Source organism: Tursiops truncatus, chromosome 9, assembly GCF_011762595.2.
Source record: "Tursiops truncatus isolate mTurTru1 chromosome 9, mTurTru1.mat.Y, whole genome shotgun sequence".
Classification (NCBI taxonomy): Eukaryota; Metazoa; Chordata; class Mammalia; order Artiodactyla; family Delphinidae; genus Tursiops; species Tursiops truncatus.
The window spans coordinates 98,167,886-98,180,150 of record NC_047042.1 but is presented as its reverse complement, the minus strand read 5'-3'; the positions used below and the strand labels follow the sequence as shown (position 1 = coordinate 98,180,150).

General features: G+C 41.1%; 1 protein-coding gene across 15 annotated transcripts in view; it reads left to right on the top strand.

Annotated features, from left to right (window-relative positions):
* Positions 1 to 12,265, top strand: part of EZH2 (enhancer of zeste 2 polycomb repressive complex 2 subunit) — a 62,042-nt gene that overhangs the window by 16,624 nt on the left and 33,153 nt on the right. For 4 of the 15 annotated variants that reach the window (XM_019933897.3, XM_019933893.3, XM_073810037.1 and 1 more), the window contains exons 2-3: positions 7,978 to 8,101; positions 8,687 to 8,815. In XM_019933897.3, the coding sequence (XP_019789456.1) occupies positions 7,985 to 8,101; positions 8,687 to 8,815 (246 nt within the window). In that variant the 5' untranslated portion in view covers positions 7,978 to 7,984. Of the gene's footprint in view, positions 1 to 885; positions 3,925 to 5,055; positions 7,441 to 7,977; positions 8,102 to 8,686; positions 8,816 to 12,265 lie in introns of those variants that run through there. The other 11 variants (XM_033863409.2, XM_019933895.3, XM_019933903.3 and 8 more) reach the window with 5 other exon arrangements.

Below are 12,265 nucleotides of genomic sequence, written 5' to 3'. Positions count from 1 at the left end.
CGGTTCCTTTGTTTGCCAGCCTTACCAGACGTGCCTCACCTTACTTTCCTGTTTTTTTTTTTTTTTTCATAGCCCTCAACGCCACGTTACATACTAAACATTTTTCTTTGTTTTTGATCGTTTCCATCTAAGTAGAATTTAAGTTCTATGAGGTCACAGATTTTTGTCTGTTTTATTTATTGCTGAGCCTTCCGTTTCTGTAAGAGTACCTAGCCATGTGTTAAATGTTCAGTGAATATTGAATGAATGAGTGAATGCATATTAACACTTCTCTTTTAAAACCCCAAACTCAGATGCTCTTCTCTTGTGTTATGTGTTTAATGCTGTCTTCCAGCTGGGGCAAAGACATGTTTCTCTGTCCATCCTAAACACAACTAAACTGGACCTGAATTGTATAGAATTGTTTGATTTCTTTGATCAGTATATGTATAATCAGTGGCACAATTACTTTCCTTGGTTCAGAGTCTGTATTTCTATTAATATAGCCTGTAAGTGTATTATCTTTTTAAGTGAACACCATCTTATAAGTTCATATGGAGATCTTTTCCCCCCTTTTTAAATTGTTCAAGTCATGTCTGAGTTTTTAAATAGTAGAATTAGATGTGGGAATTTCCCCCTCAAATTCCGTCTGTGTATATTTTTTGTTTTTCCTATTTAACATTTTACATAGCATTTTAATTTTTAATATATCAATATTTCTGTTCTGTTTATCATTTTAAAAAGTCGATGCCTATTTTAAAAATGAATGTCTTTACATTAGGTTGTTGTATAACTTAATTCTCTTCTTTAAAAAAGAAACTTTATTTTGGAATAATTTTAGATTTCTGTAACCATGGTACATTTGTCAGAGTTAAGAAACCAGTATTATTATGTTACTGTTATAACTAAACTGGAGACTATTTGGATTTTACCAGTTTTTCTGTTTAGTCCTTTTTCTGCTCCAGGATCCAGTCCAGGACAGCAGGTCGCATTTAGGTGTCTCCTTAGTCTCTTCCAATCTGTGACAGTTTCTCCGTCTTTCCTTGTTTTCATGACCTTATTTATTGGTCAGATGTTTGGTCGAAATGTCCTTCAGTTTGGGTTGATGTGATGTTTTCTAGCGATGACTGAAGTGAGAGGTTGTGAGGTTTGGGGAAAGAATACGACTGGGGTGCGGTGCTGGTCTCAGCACACATCGGGGTGCAGGTGGCGGGTGATCTAACCGTGGCAGGGGTGTCACTGGTTTCTCTGCTGGGACGTCCCCTTCCCCTCCCTGGATTCTGCTTTGAAAGCGACTCACCTGGGAAGGGACTAGAGCTCCATGCGTGGGCTCGGGAAGTGTGCACATGGATTTTGGAATTCGTGTAAGAAAGACTTGCCCCTCCGCCCCCATTTACTTGTTTATTTAATCACTTCTTTCTCTCATAGACTCATGGATACTTATTTCATTAGTTCGGTTATAATACCGTTGTGATTTAGTTTGCTGCTCAAATTGCTCCAGCTTTGGCCCCTGGGAGTGCCTTCGCTTTGGTTCCCGTCCTTTCATCCTCTCGGCGTTCCCTTCCTGCTACAGGCTTTTCTCCTATTTTCCCCGTCCCAGCCCATGAGCTGGCCGTTAATCCAGAGCCCGGCTTCCTTGTGCGGGTAGTGGGATTCAGGAGGGAAAGATGTGGGCGCTGGGGGTCCTGCTGGGGGTCCTGCTCCTGGGCTCTGTGGGCGGTGCCTGGAAGCCCACACGTGTCTGCTCACCCAGGGATGCACGCGAGTCTCTCTACGCCTCTCTGCGTGTGTATGAAAATAGAAGAGTTCACGCGGCTGTCTCTGACTCTAGTCCATCACCACCTCTTGCTTATTTGGCCCTGGTACCCGTGAGAAAGCTTAACTAGAGGACAGTGTTTCTGTCCAGTTCTTTTCGTCTTTAGCCTTCCTCTGTCCAGTCAGAACACAGATTTCCAAAGTTTCCTAGGTTGGCTCCTTTTCTCCCCACCCGTTTCCATGGGCTTATCTCATGTGGTTTTAATATACCTCAACTCATTGTGTGGTCTGTATTCCTTCCTGAGGTCCCCTGACATCCTGTTTTGGTTTTATTTACTTGCATACAGTCTGTCATTTAAGAAAATGACTTTTCACATTGATTTGTTGTCTAACTTAACTTTTTTATATGCAAATCGTATCCTGATCGCCCTCACCTGCTGTTGGGTGATGGTAGCCAGGACTTACATGGTGTAGTGCCTGCTCTGACAGGTGCTGTCCTGCGGCCTTACATCCTTACATGAGTGGACTTCTCAGGACAACTCTGTGACGAGGACGTTCCCCACAGCATGCGGAGAGGGAGGAACCAAAAGGTTTGGGAACTTGACCAGGTTCACACACAGCTGGTCCTGGGAGAGCTGGAGTCCAACCCAGGGAGGCTGGCTTTGCAGGCTGTGCTCTTGCCTTTGTTTAAGTTGTGGATAGGACTTAGGATTTAATAGGACCAGATGCCATCTTGTTGGTTTATTGTTGGGACTTAGTTTGGAGTGGAGAGCGCTGCTGCCCACGTTCTCTGCCCCGTGTCCATGACAGGTGTTGTTAATCGCCAGAGCGCCCTTCCTGCTGAGCCAGAGCATGGCCAGCCTGGAGTGGGTCGCTGTAAGGTTCAGGGTGGTGACATGCAGTGGAGTCCGCTTGTCCTCGCGAATCCTGAATGGAGGACGCAGGCAGCAGCCCTGTGCGCTTGCCTCCTTGGGCTCCTCACTCCTAGTCTCCTTCTCATGGGGGTGTTTTCCATAAAGCCCCTCAGGCGTAAGACCTACTTCTCTTAGGTTATTAATTTTTATCTCTTACCAAGAGTTACATCTACAGGTCTAAGTTTTCCTAACCCTAACCCTTAGCCTTACCCGCAGAATCTTATTTACCATTAATTTCCTTTTGAGTTTATTAAAGCAGTGGATCTTAACTTAAAAAAGTAAATGAAATTGGTAAATGTGACTAACAGCTGCCCTCAAAGCATTTTAAATATAAAAGCACTATTGAAGATGGGTGATTTTTCAAAATTGGCAATTTCAGTTAGGGAAGGACATCGAGAATATTGCAATCATTATTACTTAAATGTTGTTAAATTTGGATTTTACCTTCCTTAGTCTGGTCTTCAGTTTAGAGTCAAAGTTGATGCTATTGACTTAGTTGAGAAGGATAAGTAGTACATGTAATTTATTTTTTAGTTTTCTTCAGACAAGTAGAAGCAGAACTCAGCAAGACTAGTAGATGGCGAGTGCCTTGATTTGGCAAATCCTTTAGGAATGAAAAACCTTTAAAGAAGGGCATAAAGTGCACTGAAAATGCCTAGAGCTTTTTTTTTTTTTTAATTCCTCAATCATTGGCAACTGAGTAAGGAGGGGCAGGAATGTTACCTTATTTCGGAAAAGACCCCTTACAAGTAGACTAGAGTTGGACTTGATGGAGAAGAATGCTGATTCCAGTGCTGTGTGGCCCAGTCACTGGAGGTAGAGAGGTGTGTCTTGGGGTCACCAGGGCCGTCCAAACCCAGGGCAGGGGCGGAGCTCCTCACCACGTGGGAGTGGAGCCGATGCTGTTGACCATGAGGAAATACGGCTCGAGAACCTGTCTTCTGTTCACTCAGGCGTTGTTGTGTATATAATCTCAATATTAAAACGATACCTCAGACCCCTTCTGTGTCTCATGTGGCGGAAAATCTAATCTAAACTGGTTTAAGCAAAAGAGAGGGAATTCCTTGACTCACATAACTGAACAGTTGTGGAGTTGGTTTGGCAAAGCACGCCTGGTCAGGGCTCAGTGATGGGACTAGAGTCCATTTCTTGGCTTTGGGTGTTTTTTCTTTTTCTCTTGTTGACTGTTCTTTGCAGGCTCTCCTCTTGTGGTTGCAGTTGGCTTCCAGCGATTCTTCAGGCAGCATGTTTCCAGGTTCAAACCTAAGTGGAAAGGGTGAGCATTCTTGACCTTGCAGGGAACCTCCTGAGACTTTCACATCTGGTCGTGTATTCATCCCAGCACTGGTCACTACAGGGGCTGTGGGCCAGGGCCTCGGGCTGCCTCCCATGGAGGTGACAGTCCTTAGAGAAGGGTGGGTGCAAAGTTCCCAGAGAAGGTGAACTGATGCAGGGCGGCAAAAACAATTTGAGTTTGGTTGATTCATAAATAAGACTCTGGACTGTATAATTTTCCTTTATTTTATTTACATGTTTGTGATCCTGTAAAGCTTTACATTGTATTAAGGTTTGGATGGTTCCCTGCCATAACCTGGTTTGTCTTTGAATTAAAGCATAACTGTTGTTTTGGTTTCACTGTATACAGGTAGACTTGAGCTATAACCTGTTTTGAATAAGAGAAGCTGTTCTTTTCCTGGATAAAACTCGTGCCATTTCACCTATGAAACTAAACAAATCTTTTGAGTGAGAAATTTAAAAATTGGATTTTTCACAAATCCCCATGCATTTAGTAGCAAGTCATTCTAATGTTTCTTTTTGCTAATAATGTACGAGTATTCCAAGCTGTATCATAATACTTACTGGGCTGTGATAGTGGGAAATAGTCAGAAGAGCTGGTTTGTCTGCCTTCAGGGCGGGAAGGAGCGGGGGAGCTCACCTTTGAAGGCCTGAAGTCTCTGCACGCAGGGCCTGAGAGGTGGGTGAGCCTGCCGGTGTCTGCTGTTCGCACCCAGCTGTGGGGTAGGTGATGCTACCCCAGTTGTTTGGATGAGGTCTCTCAGGCAATATCAGCTTCCCTAAGGAAGACCCAGAGGCTCCAGGTTTTGTAAGGCGGCGGGACCATAGGGTCCTGACAGCCCCTGAGACTCATCTCCCGGGTTTGTCGGTGGTGGGGTGGGGTGACTCCCCCTCCCTTCCCGCACTCAGCATGGCAGCCACCCTTCCTTTCATACCTTGTGGCACAGCGGCTCATGATCAGCGCATGTTAATAGACCTGCCTTTTGTTTGTTTTTAAATCTGTTTGCCAGGCACACAGCCTGCGATTTTACAAATGGAGAAAAATTGTTCTTGAGACTGAGGAACTTCCAGTGGGGGTGAAGTGGGGTGAAGAAGGTGAAGATGTGATTTTAATATGTTGTAAATGCTATGACAGTCGGAGGCAGTGTGTTTTATGTAAAACATCCTTCTGATGGTGCCTTAAATTTTGTTATTTTTTTCCATGGATCTGCCTGTTTATCCCTATACTTTTAAACAACAGTCTGTACACTTTCATTTCTTATCCTAATTCGGAGGTCATGATTCTTATATTTTGATAATTTCCCCTAAATGAATCACTGTCCTTTTTTCTTTTCCTCTCTATTGTGTATATTTACCAGATCGTTCTGTAGCTTAAAACCTTCACTTACTTACTTCTTTATTTGGAGGAACTTTGTGACGTTTATAAACGTGGAAACGTATCCTTTCATGCCCTCTTACGGAGAGGTTGGTTCCAAATCAGCTTTGAAGTGTTTTGTCATTGATGGAGCGACTTGTTAGTTTAGTGTAACAGCTTTGGTTTTGTCCTGACATACTTTTCCAGAGGTGTTGATACTAATGGTAGAAACACATAGAAGGTATTACAGCGTGTTAGACACGGAGGGTTCCAGTGGAAAACATGAAGTGCTAACTATTGAAATGATACCTCTTCACCACGACATAAAAAATGCACCTTAAAAAATGCATTGTAGTGATACCCGTGTTGCATATCAATGAAAACGAAAGCCGAAAGCCGTGTTCCCAGTGCAGGTTTTTATCAGGCATGGTGGTGCCGCCTCCCAGGACCATGAATTTGTGGAAGCAGCAGATGGGACTAGTTGTGATGAGTTTCTGAGCTAATGCAACAACAGATCATCCCTTTTTATCTGATTCCTCTCCTTTCTAGCTAGGCCTTTGAAGTGCTAAGTGTCTGAAAATAATTTGCATAGAATTACCTGAGCTCATCTGTTAACTAACCAGCAGATGTGAAAGCAAAAAACTGCCACATAGTCGTTTTTAGAATAAAGCTCCAGGCTCTCCCTAACTTTGGCGTCTTTTTGCCCGGCCTCACCGTCTTCCTAACTTCTTCCCCGCTTTCTGTGTTTCCGCCAAGTTGGGATGGGCTGTGGGGTTTAGTCTTCTCAGCTCTGAGGACTGTCATCTTTGTTCCACTCAGCACCCCAGGCAAGGTCGCACTTTGAAGCTTTTATGGGACTCAGTCCTATCTCTGTGATCTCATTGAACTGTCTTTATCTTAAGTTCAACTGTCTTTATCTTAAGTTCTGAAATCTCTTCATTCTTCTCATTCCCTCGATTCTTGTAATTTGGGCTCTTTACCTAATTTGGGGTCCACCTTTGTTTGCAGGGTCGGCTGGCGGCCCCTCGCCGCCCTTACAGCCCCGAACCCAGCTGGCTCCTGCTCTTACCTGAGCCCCTTCCGTTCTCTCTTTGCCTTTTGAAACCCGGCTCAACTTTTAAGGTTGAGTGGTCACTTTGCTGCCATCCTTCTGCAGCTCCTTGCTTGTGTCCCCCACCCTCAGCCCCAGTACTTTTGCATATTTATCTCATATTGTAAAGTCCGTTCCTTTAGGTCTTCTTAGGTCAGTTATAAGCGTCGCAAGGGCAAGTTCTGCGTTTCATTCATCTTTGTATATTCATTGCCTGATTCTTACTAGTCATTAATTACGTGCTTTCTTTGCCCCTCTCTCAGCTTGAATAATCCACCATTTGTGTTCTCTTTCGTGGTTTGGTGGTGGAATATTCGTACAGAAAGTTACCACTGACCTCTGGTTTCCTTTTCTTTCTCTAATTCCTCTCCTTAGGCAATTTTCTCTATGCCCGAGGGCTCTATGTAAGCAGGCACATGAAACCCTACTCAGTTATTCAGGCCAGAAAAGCCATCTTCCCCATATTGAAATCCTTGCCATGTTGGCTCTCAAGTGACTCTTGAAATCATTTCCTTTCTCTCATCACTGGTGTCGTTGAAGAAGCTGCGTCGTCTCTTGTCTAGGGACAGTCCCGCCTTCCAGTCTCACCTGGCCTCACCTTTGCCTTTTACTCTCTTCCAGCCCCTCCTGCCGCTGCACTGCAGTCAGCTGGGCTTTCCAGAGTGTAAATCTTCCCCCTGCCCCTTTACTTAAAACACTCTATGACTTTCCATTGCACTTAGATAAATTAAAGCACAAATCCCTAATGTGGCACCTTTGCACCATCCGATAGAGGAATGTCCTAATCTTTTGAAGATACAAGTACAGTTTTAACACTTTGATGAACAAATGTTCTGGAAGAGGACACTCGTTTAGACTCTGTGGTGTGAACTGGACATCCGGTGGACTGCAGGCTGAGCCCACGTTGCACATAACCGGCTTCCAGAGCCTCTGCAACCACAGGTGGGGCGGAAGGGGTCCCTGCCTTCCTTCTCCTCTGGCTAGCAGAGGAGCCCCCATGGGAGGAAAGGTGGCCCGAGGCAGAGACACAGACTTTCATCACAGTGTTGAAGGTGAGACGCATGGTTGAAAGTGCGTGTAGGAGGAATACTTTAATTTGTCCAGTTATCACATGTTGTACTGTATATTTTCTACCTTCGGTGCTGTATGTAGATTTTACTTCTTTTTCAGATTTATCTTTTTCAGTCATTCATTTATGCCTGTAGCAACTAATTTAATGATGAAAAACTTAGAATATCTGTCTACATTTTTTTTCACTCCACAAGTGTGGATCTCACAGCTCGTTACTGTATATACTTAACTCCTGTAATGGGTCACGTTTCTGTAGGATGACTGCAGTTTAGAAGTGGAGTATCTTTGTAAATAAAAATGTCTTTTAAAAGTTGTATTAAATAAAAATTTATACTTGGAATGAAATGTTTTTAAGGACTTCACCATGCAGAACAAATGAGAACCCTTCTTGCAAATATCAACAGTGTAATTATGTGTCATTTCTTTTGTTGATTGTTAGTTTGCTGGGGATTAAAACACAAGTGGTCATATTCAGGCTGGTTAGATTAGTGATTTTAATATGAAACCATTGCTTTTAGAATAATCATGGGCCAGACTGGGAAGAAATCTGAGAAGGGACCAGTGTGTTGGCGGAAGCGTGTAAAGTCAGAGTACATGCGCCTGCGGCAGCTCAAGAGGTTCAGGCGAGCTGACGAAGTCAAGGTATCCTCCGTCTTCTGTGAAAATGCGGGTACAGTTAAGGATGGTTTACTCCCTAAAGATAAGTTTTAATTTGAAAGGGTAAATGGTCTTATTTACTGTAAGATAAATAAAAACTTGGAAGTTAAGGTCCTTGGTCTGTCTTAACATAAAAATCGTACCATGCACATTAGTGAAGTGGAAAGATTTTAATCTAATGGTTATTCAGTCTACTTGGAAATCACCATCTTTTCAGTGTAACTTTGTACTGCATGTGGAGACCCAGGACCCAAATATAAAGGAATGTGTTTCATGGTACTGTGTTCCTAAAGTCATTGTGATTTAAAAAAAATATAGATATATACAGAGTTAACAAAGAAAGGATGGAAATAATTTCCTCTTCCCCTTCTACTCTCAGTAAAATAATAGGTGTGGTGTTTTTGTATTACTTGAACGTGAGAAACCACAGTTTAGTGTAAAATCCATATGCTTTTGAAGGAATGTCCCTGATACTTTTGAGGAATCACTCAATTTTAACCTTCATTAGAGATGTTACAAATTTTCTAACAATGAACAATTTCTTTTCTCCTCTCCTTCATTTTTTTAAAGAGTATGTTTAGTTCCAATCGTCAGAAAATTTTGGAAAGAACAGAAATCTTAAACCAAGAATGGAAACAGCGAAGGATCCAGCCTGTGCACATCCTGACTTCTGTGAGCTCATTGCGCGGGACCAGGGAGGTTGGTGAACTCATGCGCTGTATGAATTATCAGTGCATTTTGGTTTTTGCTTTTGGAATGTTGGTTGGTTGTCGAGAGGAGGCCATTGACCTCGGATGTCCCTTGTTTTATTGTTATTTCTCTTTAACATGCAGCTGATTCCTAGATTTTTATAAGACTGTTCATTAAAAAAGAACTTTAAATACTCTCGAATGTCCTCATCAGATCACAAGTTAGAGCAAGGCTTTCTGATGCATAGTTGTCTTTTTTCCTCCCCCTTCATATGAATTAGCCGTGCTGTAAGAAATGCTTCTTTTTCATCCATACTCATGGAGTAAACAAGCTTCTTATTATACATTTTGTCCAAATTCTAAGGCTCTCTCTATAAGAATTTTTAAATTTGGGGTTGAGAGGTCAGAATTTCCTTTTTTAACAGAATTTTTTTGAATGAACGAGGTAGATCTTAATCACTCCAAAAAATTACTGTTTTCAAAGGAAGGCAATAAATCTGTGGTAGATTTTATAATGAGATAACACATTAAAACATAGTGGCAGAAAGATGAAAAGAAAATGGCAGAAACTTACACAGTATAGAACCAATCAGTAGGATTTTGGTTAAAGCATTTCTGTTTAAGTACCTGTTTTATGCAGGAAGACATGGCATATGATATGGAATGCTATTTGAATGGGCATGGATGCAAAAAGAGGGAAGAAAGTGATTTGAAATTTAGATTATACCATGTAGTAGATGATTGTTGACCTGGGTGTCTAAACATGGAAGGCATCTAAACAATGGAATTTGTTCTAAAATAATGTTTTCAATGAGCAGTCATTTTTTATATGATATTGTAATAATCAAGCACTAATTTGCTGTCTTATGAGACCTGTTGAGATTGTGTGACGCACTGGCTTCAGAGACTGGTCAGTGCTGTTATAGCAGCTCAGTCTGTGCTACAGACATGGTCCTAGTGGTGATTTCAGTGATGATGTTGTGGTCTTGATGCTGATACATACGGCTTGGGATGATTCTTAGTTATGTATGCATTTTGTCAGTTGACCGCTCTTTAAGCTCTGACTTGCAGTTGTATAAATATGTATTATATGTTATTAACACCTTCCAGTCTTCTGCAACAGGTCAGGACCTACACATTAGAGGTAAATGACTAATTAATATACTAAGGGTGAAAGGGATTCTTTTCTCTGCCAGTCAGAATGTTCCCGAAAGGGATCAGGATGGAGCCTCTAATTCTTTCGAAAGTGACCTTTTGGAAATTTTGAAGGGAAGGAAGAAGAAACCTCGTTTTTTTCTCTCCAGAGGGATACATTTTAGAAATTTGGAGAAATAAAGTAGGAACACACGGAATACTTAATTTTGCCGCCCATTACAAACCTCAAATGCTCAAAATGCTGTTGAAAGCCCAGCCTACATTTATAATAAAAGTGAACAGCAGTAATGATTTCTGGCACTGCACTAGGTACTACTCTACCTCATTTTGTCTTCGTGATGGTTGTATTACCACTTTTTTATTCCCAGGTGAGGAAACTGAGCCTTAGAAGAATTAAAGTCAGTTTCCTTGCTCTAATGATCTGATGTGGGCCTGGAAGAGTACACTTTGCTCAGACACATTAAGAAATTATTAAAGTTCATTATTTATGTACAACCGGAATTGCTCATGATACAATTTTTGGTGTTAAATTTAAGAGTACAGTTTATTCAAATGAGTATTTACTAATTGCATTTTGCTTTTAATTTTGTCAAGTGGAGATAAAAGTCATTGAATGTAAAGATACCTAACTTTTTATTGAGTTCGTGAGAGAAATTGTAAGAAGAAATTAGCATTTTAATGAAACAAGTGTTTTTCTAAACTTAGTACCCCATGCAGGTTGAGAAAAAACATTTTCACAAAACAGGAGGGGAAAAGGAGGAAAGTAACCCCTAGCCTCAGGAATTCAGGTTTTGTTGCATGGAACTCTGGTCAAAGCACGTTTGTTTTTGAGCCACTCTTAATTACTGATTCTGCTTGAAGTGATTCGTCTTCTACTCCTCCTAGCGCCCCCCCCCCCCCACCGGCCCCTTTAAAACCATCATCACTGACTTTTGGAAGCTGAAGGTTTATACAGTTTGTGATAAGCTTTTTGGTGTTATCACAATAAATAAGAATTTTAGGGCTAGAAAGGACTTTAATGATCTCTGTCTAGTCTCCTTACTGTTCAGATGAGACTATATCCCTGTTATTTTTTCTTCAGTTTGAGCATTTCCAGCAATATATCAGTTTCTTTTATATGCTTTAAAAGTTGGAGTCAACTAGGTCAGAAGCAGGAGGATAAATAAGTTAGCCTCTTTTGCAACGACTTTCCTAGTAATAGGCTTGTAGGGTTGGCAGAGTTTGGGACTGCACTGTTGACCCAAACACCTAGAACGTCCATGGCTTTCAACATTTGGAAGTGCTGTTGTAACAGTGTTTTAATTAATCCTTATTTTTATAAGCTGATCCTTTATAAGTGCTGTCTTCAGTTTAAATCCTTTGAGCATGACGACGATTCAATGACAATTTTCAGTCATTCACTCAAGTCTTCTACTTTATTCCCTTCTGTACTTGTAGAAGGGGATAAGCTCAGTTTTAAAATGACCAATTTTCTCTAGGTTATTTTAGTAAAGAAAGTCTGACAAGTTTACTTTCTGATCTCATGAAGTGACTGCTGTAGATTCTGACTTGAGATCAAGGAGCCCTGCAGTCGACCTGGAGACCACATCTTTAGTCTGTTGTTTCCTTAATGCATGCTTTTAGGAGACTTGTGGGTACTTATTTTTTGGTGTTGAAGTTACAGAACCTAAGCCGTGTTGCCTATAGGATCTTAATACAGAGTATGTGTCTATTTTCTCTTTTTAAAAATACTTCTGACTTCTTGAAGACAGTGACTGTAATATATGTTACATATATTTTCTTTGCTCTTCAGTTTATCTTTTTAAGGAGCATTCAGCTTAAAAATGTTATGAAACGATACATACAGGCCAAGGGATGTATGCCGTATTGCCATAATATGTGGCTGTTTGTCAGAAGACTATTTCTAGGGGACATTCATTACTTTGTCTCATCAGTCAGTAAAGAACTTTATCTTCTTTAAGTCTGCACATTGGTAATCATGTTCTTTAATGTGTCTGTTTTTCCAGTTTTGACGAAGAAGCTGGTTTAGGAGTTACTCTTGTAGTTCTTACTAGTGCATTTCTTTCTGTACATTTTCCATTTCTTGCTGAAAACAACAAGGCACTTTTCCCTTTCATTGATTCTTCATATCAGGATTTTTATTACTTGTATGTATTATGACTGTGAAAGAGAGGCTTGCTCAAATGATGTCTGTCTTCTGGGCAAGTGGTGTGATTGGTTTAATAATTTAAAAATATCCTGCCAATATGCATTTTTAGATTCCCAGGAGAATGTAATGTTCTTGTAAGAATTCTGTGTCTTGTTT